Source organism: Podarcis vaucheri (assembly GCF_965113315.1).
Source record: "Podarcis vaucheri genome assembly, chromosome: 6".
Taxonomy (NCBI): domain Eukaryota; kingdom Metazoa; phylum Chordata; class Lepidosauria; order Squamata; family Lacertidae; genus Podarcis; species Podarcis vaucheri.
Genome location: NC_138764.1, coordinates 99,062,279 through 99,085,798, shown reverse-complemented (window position 1 = coordinate 99,085,798; position 23,520 = coordinate 99,062,279). Strand labels below are relative to the sequence as shown.

The 23,520-nt window shown below is 48.9% G+C and overlaps 1 protein-coding gene across 3 annotated transcripts in view; it reads left to right on the top strand.

Annotated features, from left to right (window-relative positions):
* NKAIN4 (sodium/potassium transporting ATPase interacting 4) overlaps positions 1 to 23,520 on the top strand; it is a gene marked incomplete at its 3' end in the record, with an annotated part of 109,630 nt that overhangs the window by 35,555 nt on the left and 50,555 nt on the right. For all 3 annotated transcript variants that reach the window (XM_082226537.1, XM_082226535.1, XM_082226536.1), the window contains exons 2-3: positions 7,006 to 7,143; positions 11,451 to 11,531. In XM_082226537.1, coding sequence (XP_082082663.1) covers positions 7,006 to 7,143; positions 11,451 to 11,531 — 219 coding nt within the window. The remainder of the gene's footprint in view (positions 1 to 7,005; positions 7,144 to 11,450; positions 11,532 to 23,520) is intronic.

Genomic DNA, 23,520 nt, shown 5'->3' with positions numbered 1-23,520 from the left:
ATTCTGGACCAGTCTTGGACCGCGTTTCATGGGTTACCCCCGGGCCCAGCACAGTGACAGAGTAGAGTTAATCCTTCCCTCCCCAGGGCGGGTTAAGTCTTTCTTCCCCAGCTATGACACCCCCTCTCTGAATACACCCTTCCTCTTCTGGTGATGCATGTAGACTGGGTTGGGGGGAACTCTGGGGAAGAAGAGTCAAATTATGCCCCACCTCTCCCCACCTGTGTTTTATATGAAGGCTCACATTTAAATGCCTGCTGTTATAATTTGATGTGTATACTGCTAGTAGTGTATTAGCTCCTCTAACGAGTTGCTGACTCCCCACAATTTCCGCTTTTTTCATCCAACGCAAAAATCAGCCATGTAATCTCATACCTTCACTGCTGAAAATGTGGATATACTTGTAACAGTGGCCAGTTTGCTCACCGGAGCAAGACAGTTTGAGCATATTGCACAGATCTTGGTCCAACTGCACTGGCTACCAATTAGTTACCAGGCCCAATTCAAAGTGCTGGTTTTGACCTATAAAGCATTAAATGGCTCAGGACTGCAATACCTCAAAGACAGCCTCTTTCCATATGAACCTTCCCAGACTGTGAGATCATCCTCTGCAGCGCTCCTTCGTGTGCCTCCTCCTCAATAGGTCCAGAAGGTGGCAACACGAGAACAGGGCCTTCTCTGCAGTGGCTCCCCATCTGTGGCATGCTCTCCCCAGGGAAGTTCGCCTGGCGCCTTCATTATAAACCTTTAGATGCCTGGCAAAAACGTTCCTTTGGTTGATCCAATTTATATCCTATACCCTTTTAAAATGTGTTTTTTGTGGGGGAGGGGTGCTAATGGGCTGTTGCTTTTATTTTTATTGTGTATTTTGCGATTTTATATCTTGATTTTATTCTGTGAAATGCCCTGAGGACACCCCCCCCCCCAGTATAGGGCGGTATATAAATTCAATGAGTAAATAAAAATAATAAATAAATAACACGCCTAACTTCACGCCAGGGATCTAGGATTACCAGGTCAGGAGGATCCCAGACTCTGAGATTTCAGGGCACAGACCTGAGACCCAGCCCCTGGTGATGTCAAGGGAGGAGAGCCCTGGTAATGTCATGGCCATGGGGTCCTGGAGACAGAGGTTAAGTGGGAGAAAGGAGCAGCTTCTCCAGAGTGTCTGCTCTATAAGTTACAGCCAGTTCCTGCTGGGATGAAGCTTGCAAGTTCCTCTTCGTGTTATTGCTGCTGCTGCTGCTGCCTTTGTTGTTGTTGTTATGACAATAAAAGACCCTCTAATCCATCTGGGGAGTCAAGCCCAGCACCTGCCACCAGGAAGGCAAACCTGGAGACTTCAGGTCAGACCTGGAGGTCTGGCAACAGCTACATGAATCAGTACTGAACCTTCACTCCATCTGCATAATCACAATCATTGTGACAGACTCTGCTCTGCTCTGCCTGCTGCTTTCATTTAGCTTATCAGAGCCTGATCTGCATTCATTTAATCACAAAGAGCATGTATATGGAGATAGGATTTTTCCTCCTATTACAGATATGCAGCTAGAAATAACAACCACCACCACAATCATCATAATATTGTTTTTTCCCCAGCCACTCTGGGCAGCTTCCAGCAAATTATTTGTTGTTGTTGTTTAGTCGTTTAGTCGTGTCCGACTCTTCGTGACCCCATGGACCAGAGCACGCCAGGCACTTCTGTCCTCCACTGCCTCCCGCAGTTTGATCAAACTCATGCTAGTAGCTTCAAGAACACCATCCAACCATCTCATTCTCTGTCGTCCCCTTCTCCTTGTGCCCTCCATCTTTCCTAACATTAGGGTCTTTTCCAGGGAGTCTTCTCTTCTCATGAGGTGGCCAAAGTATTGGAGCCTCAGCTTCACAATCTGTCCTTCCAGTGAGCGCTCAGGGCTGATTTCCTTCAGAATGGAGAGGTTTGATCTTCTTGCAGTCCATGGGACTCTCAAGAGTCTCCTCCAGCACCATAATTCAAAAGCATCAATTCTTCGGCGATCAGCCTTCTTTATGGTCCAGCTCTCACTTCCATACTTCTCTGAACAGGGCTGCCTTCAGATGTTTTCTAAAAGTTATGTAATTCTTTTATCTCCCTGACATCTGATGGGAGGGCGCCACTGCTGAGAAGCATGATTGAATTACAGTAGGTTACAGGAACAGGTCAAAACCTACACTGGCGTTCGCACAGTGGTGCAATGGCTAAAAGTGTTGTGCTAGGACCTGAGAGATCAGGGTTCAAATCCCCATTCAGATAAAGAAGTTCACTGGCTGAGGTTCGCCTCTGGATGCCGGACCAGATGGGCAATAGTCTGATCCACCAGGGCTTTAAAAATGCCTCTCTGAAATAAATCTGAGAAATAAATGATATTAGAGCGAGGTCCCAGTAACTAAGGACAGTCGCAGTATGTGCAATCTGATGAACTAATAACTTTGCTGACCCCTGATTTAGGAGATGCAGACTTTTTCAGCAGGGGGCCAGTCAACTGTCCCTCAGACCTTGTGGGGGGCCAGACTATATTTTGGGGAAAAAATATATGAATGAATTCCTATGCCCCACAAATAACCGAGAGATGCATTTTAAATAACAGCACACATTCTACTCATGTAAAAACACGCTGATTCCCGGACCGTCTGCAGGCTGGATTTAGAAGGCAATTGGGCTGGATCCAGCCCCCGGGCCTTAGTTTGCCTACCCATGTCCCAAACCTTTCAGACCTCTGTATGCCAATTTGTTCCTGCCAGACTTTGGTCTTTCAAATTTCAGTGGAGCCCTGTGTGAGCCCAAAATTTGGTAGCTCCTTCCTCTTGTATTCCGTTCTGTGCATGCACTATGTCATAGTTGTGACACCCCATCCTCCACCCAGTGCAGGGGAACCGGTCAGGCTGCCCTAAACCCAGTGGCGTAGCGTGGGTTGTCAGCACCCGGGGCAAGGCAATTAATTTGCGCCCCCTAACCCATGGATTTGCGCCCCCTAACCCGTGGATTTGCGCCCCCTAACCCGTGGATTTGCACCCCCTAACCCTAACCCCCAGATGTTGCACCCGGTGCGGCCGGCCCCCCCTGCACATCCCACGCTACGCCACTGCCTAAACCCACCTCTGCAGCCAGCATGGGCACTTATTCCCTGGCCCTTGCCAAGATCAAATCCTGGCATCACAAGCGGCGATGCTGTCTGTGGGCAGGGGACAAAATGAGTATTTGCATATCAATGCAAGGCAAACAGGGGTCAGTTTGCAGGCAAAGAGCAGGCAAAGGAGTGCTCTGATGGTGTTTCCTGCTTGGCAGGGGGTTGGACTCGATGGCCCTTGTGGTCTATTCCAACTCTATGATTCTATGATTCAAACCATCTAAGGAATAGCTACATGGCAGAAACTGAAGGGAACTGGCCAGCTGAGTCTGGCAGGTACTGGGCAGGTACTCAGGTAAACCTAAGAAGAGCGCTGTTGGGATCACACCAAGGTAAAGGTAAAGGTAAAGGTAAAGGACCACTGGACACTTAGGTCCAGTCAAAGGCAACTATGGGGTTGCGGCACTCAGCTGACTTTCAGGTGTTTGTCTGCAGACAGCTTTCCAGGTCATGTGGCTAGCATGACTAAACTGTTTCTGGCACAACAGGACACCGTGGCAGAAGCCAGAGCGCACGGAAACGCCGTTTACCTTCCCACCGCAGCAGTACCTATTTATCTACTTGTACTGGTGTGCTTTCGAACTGCTGGGTTGGCAGGAGCTGGGACAGAGCAACAGGAGCTCACTCTATCGTGGGGATTCGAGCTGCCGACCTTCCAATCTGCAAGCCCAAGAGCAGGGGTCAGCAAACTTTTTCAGCAGGTCCCCTGTCCCTCAGACCTTGTGGGGGGGGCAGACTATATTTTGAGGGGGGAAATGAACAGATTCCTATGCCCCACAAATAAGCCATGGATGCATTTTAAATAAAAGCACATATTCGACTCATGTAAAAACACCAGGCAGGCCCCTCAAATAACCCAGAGATGCATTTTAAATAAAAGGACACATTCTACTGATGTAAAAACATGCTGATTCCCAGACCTTCCGTGGGGGGGGGGTGGATTTAGAAGGTGATTGGGCCAGATCTGGCCCCTGGGCCTTAGTTTGCCTACCCAGGCCTAAGAGGCTCAGTTGTTTAGACCACAGCGCCATCCACATCCCTATGATCAGACCAACAGTCCATCTATTCAGCATCCTGCTTCCTGCAGTGGCCAATCAGGCATCTCCAAGGATATCATAGGCAGGGCTTTGGAGGCAGGAAGCTCCCAACTGAGCAGACTATCTCAGGACATGGGAGGTTTCCTAATAGCCAAGTGGCTTCCCCTGCAGCAAAATCCTCATCCCTTCATCCATGCTTTAAAAGTATGGATCTGTGGTGTTCAATTAGTTAAATTTAATCCATCAGTTAAGAAGTTGCCACCGATTAAACAGACAGCAGACTCTCTTTTTTTCCATGCAATTAAAAAATGCAATTAAAAATTGCAGATGGCAAGATGTCTAAAGAGGCATGCTTCCCTTTCTCTCATGTAGGAGGGCATGAATGCCTTCGATGACGGCTATGATAAACATAAAGAAATAAAGAAAGCCTCTGGCTTCAGAAGCATTGTTTTAGTGCATGCAAATTTATGCACATTTAATTGACAGATTAATTAAGTAAAACTCTGCCAAATAATTGATTAAGAAAAAATTCAATCAGGTTTCCGTCTTGTTTAATAGGAGCTGTTCTTTTAGAGGAGCATATGCTCTGATGTTTCTTGTGAGCTAGATAATGATTTGGTTGGGTTGCCCTCCCAACGAACAAGGACAACGACACTTACTGGAAAGTAAGGAAAATATCTTCATTCCGGCTGAGAGCAGTGCAGGCACAATGGCAAGCAGAAGGGACAGAAGTCAAGATTCCATGGCACATGAACAAGGCAAAATACTCAGAAGCTATGGAGGTGTGTGGAGGCATCTTCCTCATTGATGGCCCAGCACCGCCAGGCTGCTCAGTCCACCAGGGGGCACAACACTTGCCCCGTCCCGGCCATCAGCAACCTGTGCTACGCCACTGGGGAGAACACAACCCTTATGACTACTAGTTTTTGATAGCCTTTTATTCCACGAATCTGTCAGATCCTCTTTTAAAGCCATCTAAGTTGATGGCCACCAGTCCCTTTTGTAAGAATGTTTAACTACATTCTGTGTGGAATCTAGATATACAGTGGTACCTCAGGTTACACACACTTCAGGTTACATACGCTTCAGGTTACACACTCCACTAACCCAGAAATAGTGCTTCAGGTTAAGAACTTTGCTTCAGGATGAGAACAGAAATCATGCTCCGGGCGGCGCGGCGGCAGCAGAAGGCCCCATTAGCTAAAGTGGTGCTTCAGGTTAAGAACAGTTTCTGGTTAAGAACGGACCTCCGGAACGAATTAAGTACTTAACCCGAGGTACCACTGTAGTTGCTGCTTTGGATCATGACACTCTTTGGTCCCAGCGATTGCAGGCAGGAAGCAAAGTCAAGCTCACTTCTTGCAAAATCCAGAAGGCATTGGGTTATCTCTCTGTAACATACACCACTGAAGGGTTTCCTTGCTAAATAGGTAAACTAATATATGGACGGGCTGGTGCTTTATCTACATTTCTGGGCTCAAAGTAACAAACAAAGCCAATTAAATGCCCGATTGGATAAACTGATTGCGGTCACGTGTCCTCCAGCCGGCCAGCCAGAATCCGGGACTCCTAAATGTCGCCGCCATTTGTGCTTTGATCCTTCTAATGAAAGATTAAGGGCTTAACACATTGCCGCTGGCTCTGATGATGCAGAGAAAATTGATTTTGAAATGAATAATAACCTTCCAGTGCCACTTTCCCAGGTATGGGACTTGTTCATTCAGTAGCTCGTGTGCTTCCTGCAAGATTGCTGATGGTACCTGTCTGGCTGTTTAATTAAATTGGCTCCCTTGGAGTTGAAGAATGCGGCTTTCAAAGCTGTCAAAAAAGAAGAGCGAGAATGATTGTTAGCTGTATCCCGCAAAGACGAGAGAAGAGGCAGTGGGCATGATCCCAAACGTTCTCCTGCATGAGTCTGTTAAACAGAAGGGGTGGGTGATACTCAGACAAGACACATGGGAATTAACGGACATGGGTAATTAAGGTACATTGGGTTGAATTCAACATGGCATTCTTCCATTTGTTCCATCTGTGCAAACATCTCTTTACTCTGAATACCACTGCTGTTCCTGGCTTATAAGGGCCTCTTATCTAGGCATCATGTTGCCTCTTTGTGTGTGTAGTGTGTAGTCAATCCCATTTCTTTTGCATCAACCAGGATGCAAATCACCCTCAAATATTTGCAGGTTCAAAATACTGCAGAATAAATGCATGTATGGGCTAATCATTGCACAGTGAATTGGCACGTGTTCATACTGCCCTGCTGAATTTATTGTAAGCATAACATTTATTTTTTTTAGTTTCTTCGGTACACAGTCAGTCTTGGCGTATGGTGAACTTTCAGAGGATATGGGGGAAAGGAACTAGACAGAGTTCTCATCCATAGGTCCTTCCTATGGAGCATTCTTCCTGAGTTGCTGGCAGAAAACTTAGAGCAATCATTCTGATTTGCTTGCATGCAGCCTATTCGACATCACCCGATGTTGTTGCAATCTTGCACTTTCAAGTACATTTCCCCATCTCTTTCCTTACCAAAAAAAGAGCTCTGCTTCTTTGTTGCACAAGAGTGCCCAAATCCACTTCAACCATGCAACCTAAATTTGATGCGTATGATTGTATCGTTTGCACCAAACCGTGGCAGCCAAGAGATTGCCACCAACAGGGGGGAAATTCCATTTTTTGAAAAACAAGCACTTTCAAAGCAAGCCTCCAATTTGCAATTGTTCATCACAGGATTGTAGAAATTGTAGATTTGGAAAGGACCCAAAGGGCCCAAGCCCTTGCAGTACAGAAATCACAGCCTCCTTCTCTTTCTTTTCCAGCTTGCTGCCTTAGAGAGACAAGTGTTTGATTTCCTGGGATACCAATGGGCTCCAATTCTTGCCAATTTCCTCCACATAATCATGGTCATCCTTGGCCTGTTTGGTACAATCCAGTACAGGCCACGCTACATTGTGGTGGTAAGTAGCAAAGTTCTGTTTGAGTTTTTGTTTTTTTAAGATTCCTAAAGATGAATTTAAGACTAGCTCTTAAAAACCAAGGGGTGGTATTTAATGGAATATTGGAGCTAGCACAAGGATTAGGTTTAGTGCAATGGGATTTCCCCACTCTCCTCTCCCTGTGTGTGCCTTATGCCATCTCCAAATATTTGAAAATATATGGATCCCTGTGACGCATGTATATGGGGTAAATAATAAAAGAATCAGCTGAATGCCTGGATTCAAAAAGCAGGGCTAAACATACACTCCAGCAAGAGAGAGCTTACAGCAGCAGAGTTTAAACTCACAAAGTCAAACAACACAGGGAAGCATTAGGAATCTAGGCTGCTAAGCCTTTTGTACATCCTGTTTAGTTGCATATAGTACTCTCCACATTTTCTATTCCTCTTGCAATGAACAAATCACACTGTTAAGTAAGTTTAAAATGATTTACTTACTAAATGTAAAGGTGTGGTTCATGCATTATTCCATGTAGCAGCAAGGAAAGCACAGGTAGATTACCCTTGGGTGCAAAATACAGCCTATAGTTTCAAACATGCGGTCTGAATTTGGAGCAAGTTTAGGCACACCCATCCTGGTAGGTTACCTGGTGCTCAGAAACTGAGGGAAAGGAAATAGAAGCAGCTTCACTTCCTCCCTTACAGACCTAGCTTCCTAAGTGACTAACTAGCAGCAGCTTAGCTGGGGTGGGGGAGCAGGGTGCACTGGGACCACTTACCCAGGGGGCAGCACTTACATTGGTGCCTGCAGCACACCTGAGCCTCTCCTGGGAGTGACACAGTGGCTCGGGCACCTGCAGGCACTTCACTGCCCTGCAGCTGAGGGGAAGGTGGCAGGCAGACTCCATGCAGACTCCACCCAGAGTGCCTACACACAGGGTGTAGCTGGCCACCCCAGATGCCTGAGTGGTTAGCTACGCCGCTGCTAACTAGCACTCATGCATTATTATGTTCGACTGCAATCTCCCACAAAATGTGCTCTGGAGGGTTGGGGAAAACCCCAGAACAGATTTAGGAGAAGGAGACAGGGGGAGTGTTCTGTTGCACAAGGATAAATCCTTGCACTGACGGAACCTTGTCCTCAGCGCTACCTTGAATACATCCCAGGGTTCAGCTCCCAGGTCCCTGTTTGCCATTAAACTACTACTTGGTGAATTGGGTGATAAATTCATTCTATCATATGTCCTGAGGACCGAAGGGCAGCATTCCACAGTGCTGCCAGCAGCGGGGGGCAGGGGGAGAATGAAGGGAAGAAAGAAACTTATTTCTCCCCCATTCCCCACTGTCAATGCATGTACAGAGGGAGCGAGAACAGTTTGGGTGAGCTGCAATGGGTGGGTTGGCAAGGTTAAGGTTAGTGGTGAGTTCAAAGAGGGGGGAAGCGGGGTGCTGAAGTGTAAAGGTATGGAGGATGGTGAGGGGTGGGGTGGGGTTGGAGGGGGAAGTGAGCAGGCATGTCATCCTGCAGTGTATACACACACACACACACACACACACACACGTGTACAGTGGGTTTCTGTGTCACATTAAGCTTGTTAGTAGTGCACATAGTTCTCTTCATGGGCCCATAACCAGTTTGGATCTTTCCTAGATACAGTGCGCATATGGATCACAAGACTTTGGCCACCGGCTGACAGCGGGACAGCTCCGATCATCAACAAATCTGCCCTTTCACTTGCTGCTTCTAACGGAGTGTGCATAATTTATTTTAATCGGGCTGCTTCACTTTATTACACAGCCTTTTGGATATAAATTAAATTACTGCGCTGTTAATGGGACGAGCAGCCACTGCCCTAATTGCCAGTTTGAAGCGCGCTGCTCTGTGCAAATGTCTTTCATTAAGGTGACCAATCGTGCCTCACCAACGCTGGCTTTTGCATTCTGTGATGGAAGGCTGGCCCTTTGGTGCCGTTGCTCAGCTCCAAATCACTGCGGGGCTAAGTATTCCTGACTTGGCGGGTCAGAGCCAGGCAGAAAGTTTTCCTTGCCCACCCAAATGAAAGGCATCTTCCCCCCGGTTCTCTGAGGTGCTCTTTTTCATTTTGATGGTGTTGGAAACCTCCCTTCTGGAATGGGTCCATGCTATTTACTGTCTTCAAAGCCTCAGGTGCTCCTTGTGGTTTCTGGAAATCTATATCAAGGAGGCTTTTCTGCCTGACAGATGACTTGTATATTTTTAAAACCCTCTCTCTGCCACCCATCTCCCAACCAAGCTTGGGTTTATCACTGCCAGTTATCGAAGAGGGAGATTCCTCATTGACCGGCATCATTGCTCAAGTGATAAAGTCCACCGTCAATGATCTTGGCAAGCGAAGACTGCCAGTCAATCTATTGCCGCAAGCCTACAAACAAGCACAGAGTTTATCTCTGGACACAATGAACACATCGGTTGCATCACCCTCTGGTCTGTAGCTGAAGGACTGGCTGCAATGGATCACCATCAGTATGGGAGGAGGGAGAAAGAAGGTCACAACAGTGACATGATTTGGAATCCAGGGGATTCCACGTGTACACTAGAGACGTTTGAAAATTCTGGTGGAAACAGAAATGGGGGCAGAAATTGCCAGCGTTCATTGACTTGTCCCAAGTCCAGAATGGAAATCAGTCCAGCAAATATGATCAGTATTCACTGCTGTTGTTACTTTCAGACCTCAAATGATCTATAATAATAATAATAATAATAATAATAATAATAATAATAATAATAATAATTTATTATTTATACCCCGCCCATCTGGCTGGGCCTCCCCAGCCACTCTGGGCAGCTTCCATAGAAACCAAAAATACAATAAAATATCACACGTTAAAAACTTCCCTTAAGGGCTGCCTTAAGATGTCTTCTGAATGTCAGGTAGTTGTTTATCGCTTTGACATCTGCTGGAAGGGCGTTCCACAGGGTGGGCGCCACTACCGAGAAGGCCCTCTGCCTGGTTCCCTGTAGCTTTGCTTCTCGCAATGAGGGAACCGCCAGAAGGCCTTCGGCGCTGGACCTCAGTGTCCGGGCAGAATGATGGGGGTGGAGACGCGCCTTCAGATATACTGGACCAAGGCCATTTAGGGCTTTAAAGGTCAGCACCAACACTTTGAATTGTGCTCGGAAACGTACTGGGAGCCAATGTAGGTCTTTCAAGACCAGTGTTATATGGTCTCGGTGGCCGCCCCCAGTCACCAGTCTAGCTGCCACATTCTGGATTAGTTGTAGTTTCCGAGTCCGCAGGCAGATAGGGTCTCAGCCTGCGTACCAGGTGGAGCTGGTAAACAGCTGCCCTGGACACAGATTTGACCTGTGCCTCCATGGACAGCTGTGAGTCCAAAATGACTCCCAGGCTGTGCACCTGGTCCTTCAGGGGCACAGTTACCCCATTCAGGACCAGGGAATCCTCTACACCTGCCCGCCTCCTGTCCCCCAAAAACAGTACTTCTGTCTTGTCAGGATTCAACCTCAATCTGTTAGCCGCCATCCATCCTCCAACCGCCTCCAGACACTCACACAGGACCTTCACCGCCTTCACTGGTTCTGATTTAAAAGAGAGGTAGAGCTGGGTATCATCCGCATACTGATGAACACCCAGCCCAAACCTCCTGATGATCTCTCCCAGTGGCTGCATGTAAATGTTGAAAAGCATGGGGGAGAGGACAGAACCCTGAGGCACCCCACAAGTGAGAGCCCAGGGGTCTGAACACTCATCCCCCACCACCACTTTCTGAACACGGCCCAGGAGGAAGGAGCGAAACCACTGTATAACAGTGCCCCCAGCTCCCAGCCCTCAAGACGGTCCAGAAGGTATCAAACGCCGCTGAGAGATCCAGCAGAACTAGGAAACAGCTCTCACCTTTGTCCCTAGCCCGCCAGAGTTCATCAACCAGTGCGACCAAGGCAGTTTCAGTCCCATGATGAGGCCTGATATGTAATTGATTATATTCCTCTTCCCGACAAATATTTTCATCGTGCTTCTTTTGCTTTGAAATGGATGGGTTAGAATAACATAATGACATGGCCACTCTAATTAAGAGCTCCTCTCACACCGACTGCTGCGAACTGCCCTTTGCAGCAGCACCCAGGGGGGTCATTGTTGCTACCCAATGCTAAGTCTTTGTTCTTAGTTGAAATCCATCAGGCCACCAGAAGCACAGAGGGCTCTGACTTTGTTGCTGTTCAGATCATGGTGTTGAATGTTCTGCATCTGCGGCGCCGGCTTTGGAGAGCTTGTGCTCGTTTTGCTTTTTCCCTCTTCTGCAACTTTGACTTCTTTCTCTTTCTCCACCCAGTATGCCATCTGGACAGCCATCTGGGTCACTTGGAACATCTTCATCATCTGCTTTTATTTGGAGGTTGGCGGACTTTCGAAGGTGAGCAAGGCTGGCGTCCGGACGCAGCCAGAAACTGTCCAAGGGAAGGGAGGGAGGGAGAAGTGCCAAGAGGATTGAGAAGAGGGTGTGGGATGGAGACACACAAACACACGAACAGAGGGGAGGGGAGCATTCACATCAAAGTGTGGCCCGAGAGGGCCTTGTCGGACAAAACGCCGCCTGCACACTTTCAGATTAAGGGTAGAATGGAAAGGGGAGGGCCAGAGGGGATTAGATTACTCTTCCATAAACTGAATCCAATTCAGTGCTTTAATGCCTCTCCAAAAAAGGCTATCAATCATTGCAGGCTCCTAGCATGATTTGGGTGGAAAATTAATTTCCTCAACTCTTTCAATGCAGATATAACACTGCTGTTTGGGTTTCTGTTGCCCTTACATTTCTCTCTACCCCTTTCATTCCCTTTAAGCGCTTGTAAAATCCCAGATTTGGAGGGGAACGTCCCGGTTATTCCATCCTGCACACTCCAAGGGCTTAGATTTGTGGCAAATTTGGGCTGCAGGCCCTTGCGAGCTTTCGCTTGTGGTTCCTGCCTTTCTGTGCTGTTGCTTGACATGAGTGAAATGTGTTGTGTTTGGGGCAATGGCCCCAACAGTATGGAGCTGAGCCAAGGCTACTACAGTACCCTGGACAGCTCCAGAGTGCTGTGCTGGAGACTCAGATGTTGTTTCAGCAGCAGTCGTCTTCGGACTAAGCTTATCTAGGAGGCATGGTGGGATAGCCCCAGCCACTCTAGGCGGCTTCCAACACATATTAAAACATATTAAAACATCAAACATTAATAATAACAATCTGATCCAATATGAAAAGTCGCAATAACTTTGAAATAAACAACTTATATCAAATAAAGCAATATTCAATAATTCATTAGAATCTAATAGTAAACAGTAAAATTAAACATCAGCCAATATTTTTTTAACAGTTTACACTTATCTATAATCAAACATTAATAATAACAATCTGATCCAATATGAAAAGTCGCAATAACTTTGAAATAAACAACTTATATCAAATAAAGCAATATTCAATAATTCATTAGAATCTAATAGTAAACAGTAAAATTAAACATCAGCCAATATTTTTTTAACAGTTTACACTTATCTATAATCAATAAAAAATAATGGCAAGTCTCCCTGCATAAAATGTGGTATGTTCCTGTTGTACAGTTAAGCAGTCTCCATGTAGATTTGCACATCTAAAGGCACATGCCTTAGAAACTCTTTTGGGGACAAGCAGAAAGAGAATATTTGGGGATGTCTTTGAGGAGATGCACTCAGATACTTGCAAGTCCGTCTCCACAATATTGACCTTACCTGTGGAGGAGTAACGGGCGTGAAAAAGAAATCTGCATAAAACTGTTGCTGCTGTCATGGCTTCCCCCAAAGAACCCTGGGGGTTGAGGGTGTTTATGATCTTCGGAAGGGGAAAGGTCTGATGAAGAAGGTTTGAGTCTGGTGCCATCTGGAAGAAGGCGCACCTTGGGGTCAATATGCTTCAACAGGTTTCCCGTTCTTCTTTCTCTCTTTCTTTTTAATGAAATGTGTTGTGCTCCACCTTTCATTCACATGTGACCCAAACAAACCCCACTCACCCACCTGCCGGAACCCTAAAGGTAAAGGAAAAGGACCCCTGACCATTATTAGGTCCAGTCGTGACCGACTCTGGCGTTGCTGCACTCATCTCGCTTTACTGGCTGAGGGAGCCGGCGTACAGCTTCCGGGTCATGTGGCCAGCATGACAAAGCCGCTTCTGGCGAACCAGAGCAGTGCACAGAAACGCCGTTTACCTTCCTGCCGGAGCAGTACCTATTTATCTACTTGCACTTTGACGTGCTTTCGAACTGCTAGGTTGGCAAGAGCAGGGACCGAGCAATAGGAGCTCACACCGTCGCGGGGATTCGAACCGCCGACCTTCTGATCGGCAAGTCCTAGGCTCTGTGGTTTAACCCACAGCGCCACCCGCGTCCCTGCCGAAACCCTAGTTTGGTCTACATAGGCAGCTGGTGAACTCTCAACCCCTGGAGAGAGAAAGAGAGAGAGGCTTCCTTTTGCTCTGCTCTAAGTCTCTAAAAAGGAAGCATTATCCTATTTTTCTGCCTTCTCTTCTGATCTCCTGGGGATTAGATGTTTAAGGCAAATGCATTCTGAGCCCTCTTTGCTCTCCTCCTCAAACACACCCTGCTCCTTTACATTTAATTTCTGACAAAGTAGCTTGGCTGTCTCAGCGGCCGGTTAATTTGTAGTGACAGAATGCAAGGAGGTGCAGCGAGGTGGAAAGAATGGAGATAGTCAACTGGCAGCTGGTGGTAACGGCTGCCCGTTTGAGTCTGCAGACAGTTGATCAGCCAGGTGGAGAGAAAGGTGTGTGTTTTAGGAGGGGAGGAGCTGGAGTTCAAATTGCTCTAATTGGTTTCATAAATATCCACTGCAATCTGGCGGTGTGGGGGGAGAGAGTAAACCTCCATAATTGCTTCTTTGGGAGAGCTTCTCCCATGTTTTTTGGGTGATTTGTTGTCCATAAAATCACAGTACTGCATACCCTCCAACATTAATAATAAAAATAATAATAATAATAATAATAATAATAATAATAATAATAATAATAATATTTATACCCCACACATCTGGCTGGGTTTCCCCAGCCACTCTGGGTGGCTACCAACAGAATATTAAAAACACGATAAAACATCAAACATTAAAAACTCCCCTAAACAGAGCTGCCTTCAGATGTTGTCTAAAAGTCAGATAGTTGTTTATTTCCTTGACATCTGGTGGGAGGGCATTCCACAGGGCAGGCGCCACTACCAAGAAGGCCCTCTGCCTGGTTCCCTGTAACTTCACTTTTCCCAATGAGGGAACTGCCAGAAGGCTCTCGGAGCTGGACTTCATTGTCCAGGCTGAATGATGGAGGTGGAGACGCTCCTTCAGGTATACAGGGCCGGGGCTGTTTTCTCTGATGAAAATACAGGGACATACTATTCTGTGATGATAATTTTACTATTTATACCCAACACATCTTACTGGGTTGCCCCTGCCACCCTAGGTGGCTTCCAACATATACGAAAACATAATAAAGCATGAAACATTTTTTAAAAAAACCAAACCTTCCCTAAATGGGATTGCCTTCAGACTGCTCAGGGGTCGGATAGCTCCATACCCTCCAACATTTCTCCAATGGAAATTGGGACATCCTAAGGAAAAGTGGGATATCCCAGGATCAAATCAGAAACCGGGATGACTTCTCTAAATCAGGGATGTTCCTGGATAATAGGGACACTTGGAGGGTCTGATACTGTAGAGTTGGAAGCATCTAGCCCCATCCCTGCAATGCAAGGAATCACATCTAAAGAATCCTTAAAAAAAACCCCAATAACCTCTTAATTCATTGATTCAGCAAGGATTAAAATCTAATGGAGGATCCCATTGTTGAATTAGCCAGGTGAGGATAAGAAAGGATTCTCTTCCTCCCTGTTTTATCTTCACAACAGCTCTGCAAGGCAGGTTAGGCTGAAAAGCGGGAACTGGCCCAAGGTCACGCAGTGAACTCCATGGCTGAGTGGGGATTCGAACCCTCATCTCCCAGATCATAGTCCAACACTCTTAACAATTACAGTGGAACCTCGGGTTACGGCGGTGATCCGCTGCAACCCAAAAACAACACAGCCCAAAGTGTCGCTTCTGCGCATGCGCACACACATGATTTAGTGCCTCTGTGCATGCGCAAATGGTGCAAACCCAGAAGTAACCCATTCCAGTACAGTGGTACCTCGGGTTACATACGCTTCGGGTTACAGACTCTGCTAACCCAGAAATATTTCCTCGGGTTAAGAACTTTGCTTCAGGATGAGAACAGAAATTGCACCGCGGCGGCGCGGCAGCATTGGGGGGCCCATTAGCTAAAGTGGTGCTTCAGGTTAATAACAGTTTCAGGTTAAGAACTTAACCCGAGGTACCACTGTGCTTCTGGGTTTGTGCTGGTCTCAAGCCGAGGGTGACATAAGCCGGAGGCATGAGCTCTCTTCTCCAAACTTCCAGTTTATTCGGCATTTCTCCTGATTCGGCTGCAGCCTTCTAAAACCAGGCAAGGTTAAGCCGATTGGCTTTAGCTACTCTCACTCCTACGCTTGCCTAGTGGAGTTATTTTGGTGCAAGAGTCCTCTCACCGCCTTTCCCCTTTGCTCGCATTTTCTACAGGGGGACAGGATGACATTTGGAAATGTTCTTCCTGCGTCCTGTCATCCCTTCTGCAGATGTCATATCTCCAAAGGAGAAGAAGGGAGCGGGGAGCAAAATCTTGTCTGCCAAAACTTTGCTAGGTGGACGGCAGACGAATGGACAGGTTGGCTGGCATATTAATAGATCCTTTCTTTTCCCTGCCACCGGCATCTCCCCAAAGGTCTTGATGACGTAGGTTTTGAGGGCACTGCGAGCGTTTGAGCAGAGCTCTCTCAAAAAAGCAAGTGCATTTCCTCAAACAGCTGCAGACGAGATGGAGGCGAGCACAGCTGTGATTTCCGGACATGCTGTCGATACATAAGACAGTGTTTTGGTTTTCCTCACGGCAGCATTAGCATACATTCTGATCTTTCTATTCCATTGATCCCTGCCACGAAGATCCTTCTATGTACATTTTGACGGCAGAGAGACAGCAAAGTGGTACGAATCTTTTTGATGGTTTGCCCAGCCTGGCAGGAAAGAGCAAATAACATGAAAGGCAAGCAGTGAGCTGGTCCTTTTTGCAGAATAGAGCCAAGCATTTTGCTGTTCCCTAGTAGATTTCTGCAGACTTATGGACAAGCCATGCGATCTAATTCAGGGTCCTTCTGTGATGCTAGAGTATGATTACCAGATTTTTTTCAATGAATCCGGGACACTTTTTTAAAAAAAAAGCTGAGTAGCAACAGGGAGTCAGCAGTGGGGATGGTAAAGCAACAGACCCTGGGCCCAAGCTCACATGCATATTGTATAAAGGTGAAAAGCCCTTCTTTCACACCCTGTGAAACATAAATGGGCAGAGTTTTTTTAAAAACTGGGCAATGGCGCGCTGCCTGCCTGTTACTCCTGAGCATCAGTGGCGTAGCGTGGGTTGTCAGCACCCGGGGCAAGGCAAGTAATTTGCGCCCCCTAACCCGTGGATTTGCGCTCCCTAACCCTAACCCCCAGATGTTGCGCCCAGTGCGCCCGGCCCCCCCTGCACCCCCCACGCTACGCCACTGCTGAGCGTCCCCTGATCAGTCAAAACAAAGGGGGAAGGGGGCAGGAGATGTGTACCGCCAGACGTCCCTGGTTGCCCTTTGGCAGTGGCAGTGGCAATCGGCAGCCCAGAGCCAGGCTGGTAGCGCAGTTGTCTCTGGCTGGCTTCAGGAGCTGCTTGCTGCTGTGGAGCCCACCATTTTTCCTCGCCGGAAGTCCCAAAATGATTTGTTGTGCACAATCACACATCACATGGGGACTTCCGGTGAGGAAAAATGGCGGGCGCCACTGCAGCGAGCAGCTCCTGAAGCCAGCCAGAGCCAACTGCGCTACCAGGCTGGCTCCGGACTGCTGAGGCTGCCGCTGCCACATTTCCTGGGGACAGATTTGCAAATCTGGGGACATTCCGGGGACGGAATTTGTCCGGGGACAGATTTGCATATCCGGGGACTTCTGGTAACCCTATGCTAGAGCAGCACTCCCACTGAGCGTGACGCTTTGTTTGCCCTTTATCTGCCAGGGAATGTGGCATTTTGGTGCCTTGCCACACAGGGCAACTGCACCCAGGTCCAAAAACCATCTGCCAAATCCCAGCAGCTCCTGACAGTGCCCTCAGTCTGTTGCCTTGGTCCTTAGACCCTCCAGCTGGACCCATCTTGCACCTGGTGCCAGCATTTCAGTGCCATCAAACGTAGAGGAGTCCCCAGTGATAGTCATACAATTGGTCCATATAGCCCTGCATTGTCAACAATGACTGGCAATGGCTCACCCAGGGTTTTGGGCAGGGGTCTCCCCTAGCCCAACCAGGAGATGGCAGGAATTCAGCCTGGGGCCATTTCACATGTGAAACGGCAGCTCTGCCACTGAGCTATGGCCCTAAAACATCAGAACTGCAGGGATTGTGTGTGTGTGTGTGTGTGTGTGTGTGTGTGTGTGATGTGCAATTTAAAGCACCAAAGGGATGCTAATCTTTCGCCCCCACCCCCATCAATCTTATCTCCCTAGGCTGTATCTAAAATCACATCCACACCAAACATTTAAAGCACTCTTATGCCAATTTGACAGGCATGGCTTAAAGAATCATGGGAACTGTAGCTGGTTGAGGTCTTTGGAGGTCTTTAAGCAGAGGCTTGACAACCATATGTCAGGAGTGCTCTGATGGTGTTTCCTGCTTGGCAGGGGGTTGGACTCGATGGCCCTTGTGGTCTCTTCCAACTCTATGATTCTATGTGTCAGGGGATGATTAGCTGCTTGTGCTTAAAATAGTGCCCCTTCAGAGTTTGTGCGACCCCACAAACCTCTGTGTGTGACAGAGCTCCTCAGACATGTCTGCTCTAGTCACTTGTAGAGTCCGACAGTGGCTGTCTGCGGAAGCGCTTCCAGCAAAGAAGTTCCTTAACGGAAACGCGTCTCCTGGACTCACGACGTGACAGCTTCCGGCGAAGCATAGGTCTCCCTGCAGTTGCTTCTGACACCTCCCCGCTATTTTCGCTCGAAGTGTCTCTCACCCCTTTCTCTCCCCTTCTGCTTCCTGCCTGGGCTGCTGCGTCTCTCTCAGCATTACTGAGATCCTCCTCCAGAGACCCCGCGCTCCCCCTGCTGGTCCCTGCCTTGGCTGTTGACTCTCTCCCAGTCTCTGGGAGCCCTACCACTTCCCTTTCCTCCGATGTCAGTTCCCTGACATCCACCTCCCCTCCAGGGCCCCCCTCTCCCCCGCCCCTACTCTCTCCTCTGGGCGGTGAGGAGCTGAAACCCCTAAAAGAATCCTCTTCATCTTCCGACGTCTCGAACATTTCCCTCCATCGGTCTTCGTTCCGACTCGCTGAATCCTCCTCCACCTCGGAATCAGCGAACCCCTCCAACTCTTCTTCTTCGTCGGTGGTGGCGAAGTATTCCCTCCGGAACCTCGCCACTGGCTGGGGTTTCCGAGGGAATCTCTGATGAAAAGTTTCAATCAAAACCTCGTCATCTACATCCTCTGCCCTGACCCAGGTGTTTTCCGACTCCGGCTCCCCTTCCCACATTACCAAATACTCTACTTGCTCTCCCCTCCACCTGGAATCGAGAATCTCCGCTACATGGTAGCTGTGTTCTTTTTCCTCCATAGCTGGTCCCCTATTGACCCTCCCCTCTCTGTCCCCTATATACGGTGACAGCAATGATCTGTGGAACACTGGGTGCAACTTCATGTGGTTAGGTAACCGGAGTCTGAAAGCCACTGGGTTGACCTGTTGCGTGACTTCAAATGGGCCCAGCCTTTTGGGTCTTAACTTCTTACAACCTCCTTTAAATGGTAACCCTTGGGTGGACAACCACACCTGGTCCCCCACCCTAATGCTTTCTCCTTCCCTTCTGGTTTTGTCTGCCTGCCTCTTATATTCCTCCTTCGCCCTGTTTAAATTAAGTTGGAGCTGGCGATGGATCGCTTCCATTTCTTCAACGAACTGTTCTGCGGCTGGAACGCTCCAGTTCTCCCCCTCCCCCCCTGGGAAGGCTCGGGGATGACACCCGTGATTGGCCAAAAAAGGGCTCATTCCCGTGGACACGTTCTCCGCATTGTTATAGGCAAATTCTGCCAACGCCAGCTTCTCCACCCAATCATTCTCTCTGTCATTCACATAACACCTCAAATATTGCTGGAGGACACCATTAGCTCTTTCCGCCTGCCCGTTGGTTTCTGGATGGCGGGCAGTGGAAAAATTCACCTCTACATGCAATAAGCTCATGAGCTTCCTCCAGAACCTGGAAGTAAATTGTTTCCCTCGGTCCGAAACCACCCTCAATGGGGCACCATGCAATCTAAACACATTTTCCACAAACAATTTAGCGGTTTCTTCTGCTGTGACCGCATGTGAGCAGGCTATAAAGTGGGCCATCTTGGTTAACAGGTCTACCACAACCATAATGGCTGTCTTCCCTTTGGACCTGGGCAGATCAGTCATAAAATCTATTGCCACTGCCTCCCATGGTCTTTCCGGCGTGGGTAGTGGTTCTAATAAACCTGCCGGTGCCCGCCTCTCCCCCTTGGCTCGTTGACATCGGTCACACCCTCTCACATACTCCCGCACATCTTCCCTGACCTTGGGCCACCAGAATTCCCTGGTAACCAGCCACATGGTTTTGTGTTGCCCAAAATGCCCTGCTGTGGGGCTATCGTGCAGTTGCTTGAGTACCTTTTCCCTCAATTCTCCTTCAGGTACGTATAACGCTCCCTTGTAGTACAACGCCCCGTTTCTCTCCTCAAAACCCCCGGGTTTGTCTCCCTCCCTCCTGAGACCCCTGAGTTTGTCCTGGGCATATTCATCCTGCACCGTTCCCTCTATCAGTTCCCTTAGCCCCACCAATGCCGCCCCACACACCCAGCGATCCTCGGGAATGACATGGGTCTCTTCGGGTGCACCCTCTCCCTCCAAATATTCAGGTTTGCGTGAGAGAGCGTCCGCCCTAACGTTCTCCTGGCCTGGTACGTAACAAATCTCAAAGTTAAATTTGGAGAACTCCTGGGCCCATCTCAACTGCCGTTGGTTGAGCACTCGCGCAGTTCTCCAATACTCTAGATTCTTATGGTCCGTGCGTACTTGCACCTTCTGTTGTGCACCAATTAGTAGGTGCCTCCATCTCCGGAAGGCCTCATAAATCGCAAGAAGTTCCCGGTCGTACACCGTGTAGTTTCTCTCAGATTTGTTCAGCTTTCGCGAAAAGAAGGCACACGGTCGCCACTCGGACCCCTCCTTCCCCGGCTGCAGAAGAAGCACCGCCCCTATGGCTCTGTCAGAAGCGTCTGTTTCGACCCTCAGCTTTTTTTGTAAATCCACATGTAGAAGTTGTTCGTCAGAGGCGAAGGCCTTTTTCAGTTCCTCAAACGCTCGCTCCGCCTCCCCCGTCCAAACAAACTTCTTTTTGCTGCTGAGACAGTCCGTGATGGGCGCCGTCAGGTGAGCGAAGTTTCGGATGAACTTACGATAAAAGTTTCCAAACCCTAGGAACCTCTGCACATCCTTCTTAGTCTTGGGGGTTTTCCATTCCAGCACCGCTTGAACCTTGCCGGGGTCCATGGCCAACCCCTTGTCTGACAAGCGGTACCCCAGGAATTCCACCTCCTTGGTATGAAACTGACACTTCTCCAGTTTCACCCACAGTCTGTTGGCTTGCAGCCTGCTCAACACTTCTCTGACGTCTCTCACATGTTGCTCCTCATTCTCCGAATACACCAACACGTCATCTAAGAAGGCCACGCAATTCTTGTAGAGCAAAGGCCCCAGTACATGGTTCATAAAGGCTTGAAAACACGCGGAGCCTGCTTGTAATCCAAAAGGCATAACGAGATATTCAAATGCCCCCAAAGGGGTGAACATGGTGGTCTTCCATTCATCCCCTTTCCTTATACGTATCAGGTTGTACGCCCCCCTTAGGTCCAGCTTTGTAAAAATCTTTCCTTTTCGCACCCTGGTCAAAATATCATCAATCCTGGGCATAGGAAAAGCCACCGGCTCTGTCACTGCATTTAGGGCCCGAAAGTCACATACCAGTCTCGGCTTGTCCGTGTTCTTTTTATCCACAAAAAACACTGGGCTACCCCCCGCTGCCTTGGACTCTCTGATGAAGCCTCTCTTCAGGTTCTTGTCAATGAACGCTCGCAACTCCTGCATCTCCCTGTCTGACATGGCATACAACCTGCCTACAGGAAGCTGTGCTCCAGGGAGTAAATTGATCTGGCAATCAAAGGGCCTATGCGGGGGTAGTTGGTCAGCTTCCTTCTCGCTGAACACGTCGCTGAGATCAGCATACTGTGATGGCACCTTCCCCTTCTCCATCACTTCCGTCCCTGCTAGGGTGGCTTGGGCCCCTGCTGACCCCTTTTCCCCCCTGCAGTGTTCTAAGCAATGTGCGGAACCGAAGGAAACCACTCTTTGATGCCAGCCCACCAGCGGATCATGTAGGGCTAGCCAGCTCATTCCCAAAATAATGGGAGCGCCTCCCAAGGTGGCCACATTAAACGCTATCAGTTCTGTGTGCCTTGCCACCCTCATTATCATTGGGATGGTCTGCAAGCTGACGCCTCCTCCCAACAGTTCTCTGCCATCGATCGTGGTCACCTGCAGGGGGTTGCTTAAGGGGATAGTCTGTATCTGGTGTTCAGCCGCAAACTCCTTGCTCATAAAATTGCAGGAGCTGCCTGAGTCCAACAGCGCCTTTATTTTTAGGGGGTGTCCATTTTGCAACTCTAGCGACACTTCAATCACTAGAGCAGGTCGAGGAGCTTCTGGCACTGGCACTTGGGAAAGGGGCACTTTCACTGCTCTTTGGCCTGGCTGCAGTGCCCTGCTGGCAACCAGGCGTTGGCTTTTACCTGCTCCGTTTCTCCCTGCTCTCCCCCCTCAACAGTTCCCACCATCCCTTGCCATTCCTTCCTCTGGGGGCAGACTCTGGCAAAGTGGCCTGGCTGTTGGCAGAGATAGCATTTCCGGGGTCCCTTTCCCTCCTTCTTCGCCCCCTCACTGGGCTTTGAAACTGCGCGCGCGGGGGCTGTTCCGATTTCCATCGGCTCTGCCGGCGGGAAAGCTGGCTCAGGAATGTCTGGAATGCGTAACTCCTTCCAACGTTCCCCTCTCCCTTCCCGCCTCTCCAAGGCTCTTGCCTCCTGGCGCGCTCCAATGGTCAGCGCAGATTTGGTCAGCTGATCCATAGACACCGCCCTGGGGCTCCTGGCCAGCTCGTCTTTCACAGCTGAAGAAAGACCTTCTTCAAATAGCATCTGAATGGGTGCTGCCGATAAATCCCACCCCAATCTGTGAATCAGCATGGTAAATTCAGTCCAGTACTCACGGACAGATCTGCTTCCCTGCTTGCAAGCCATTAGCTGTCTGCGCACTACCCCCTCCTCAATATCGCTGGAGAACATGATATCCATTGCACGAAAGAATTTCATAGTGTCCTTCAGGATATCGTTGTGCGTTGCCATCAGGGGTCGAACCCAATCTCGCGCTCCCTTCTCAAGATGCCCAATTACGAAAGCAACTCGGGATTCCTCATCAGGGAACTCATCAAACTGCACATTCAGGGCATATTGCATTTCAGTCCTAAAGGCATGGTAATCCTTGGGGTCCCCCCCAAACTTCTGCACTAATCCTGGTACCTTTCTGGGGAACTGAGTGGTTCTCCCCTTCTTGTCTGCATCTTGAGCCCTCCTCTCCTCGAGCCTCGCCGTCTGCAGCGCAAGTTGGACCTCCAATGCTCGGTATCTGTCTTCCAAGCTTGGACCAGCTCCACCCCCTGCGGCTCCGGCTCCTGCTGGGTCGCTCATGATGCCTTCTCCTGCACAGGCAGCGTACAGAGACTGTCGGACTGCTGTCAGGGGATGATTAGCTGCTTGTGCTTAAAATAGTGCCCCTTCAGAGTTTGTGCGACCCCACAAACCTCTGTGTGTGACAGAGCTCCTCAGACATGTCTGCTCTAGTCACTTGTAGAGTCCGACAGTGGCTGTCTGCGGAAGCGCTTCCAGCAAAGAAGTTCCTTAACGGAAACGCGTCTCCTGGACTCACGACGTGACAGCTTCCGGCGAAGCATAGGTCTCCCTGCAGTTGCTTCTGACACCTCCCCGCTATTTTCGCTCGAAGTGTCTCTCACCCCTTTCTCTCCCCTTCTGCTTCCTGCCTGGGCTGCTGCGTCTCTCTCAGCATTACTGAGATCCTCCTCCAGAGACCCCGCGCTCCCCCTGCTGGTCCCTGCCTTGGCTGTTGACTCTCTCCCAGTCTCTGGGAGCCCTACCACTTCCCTTT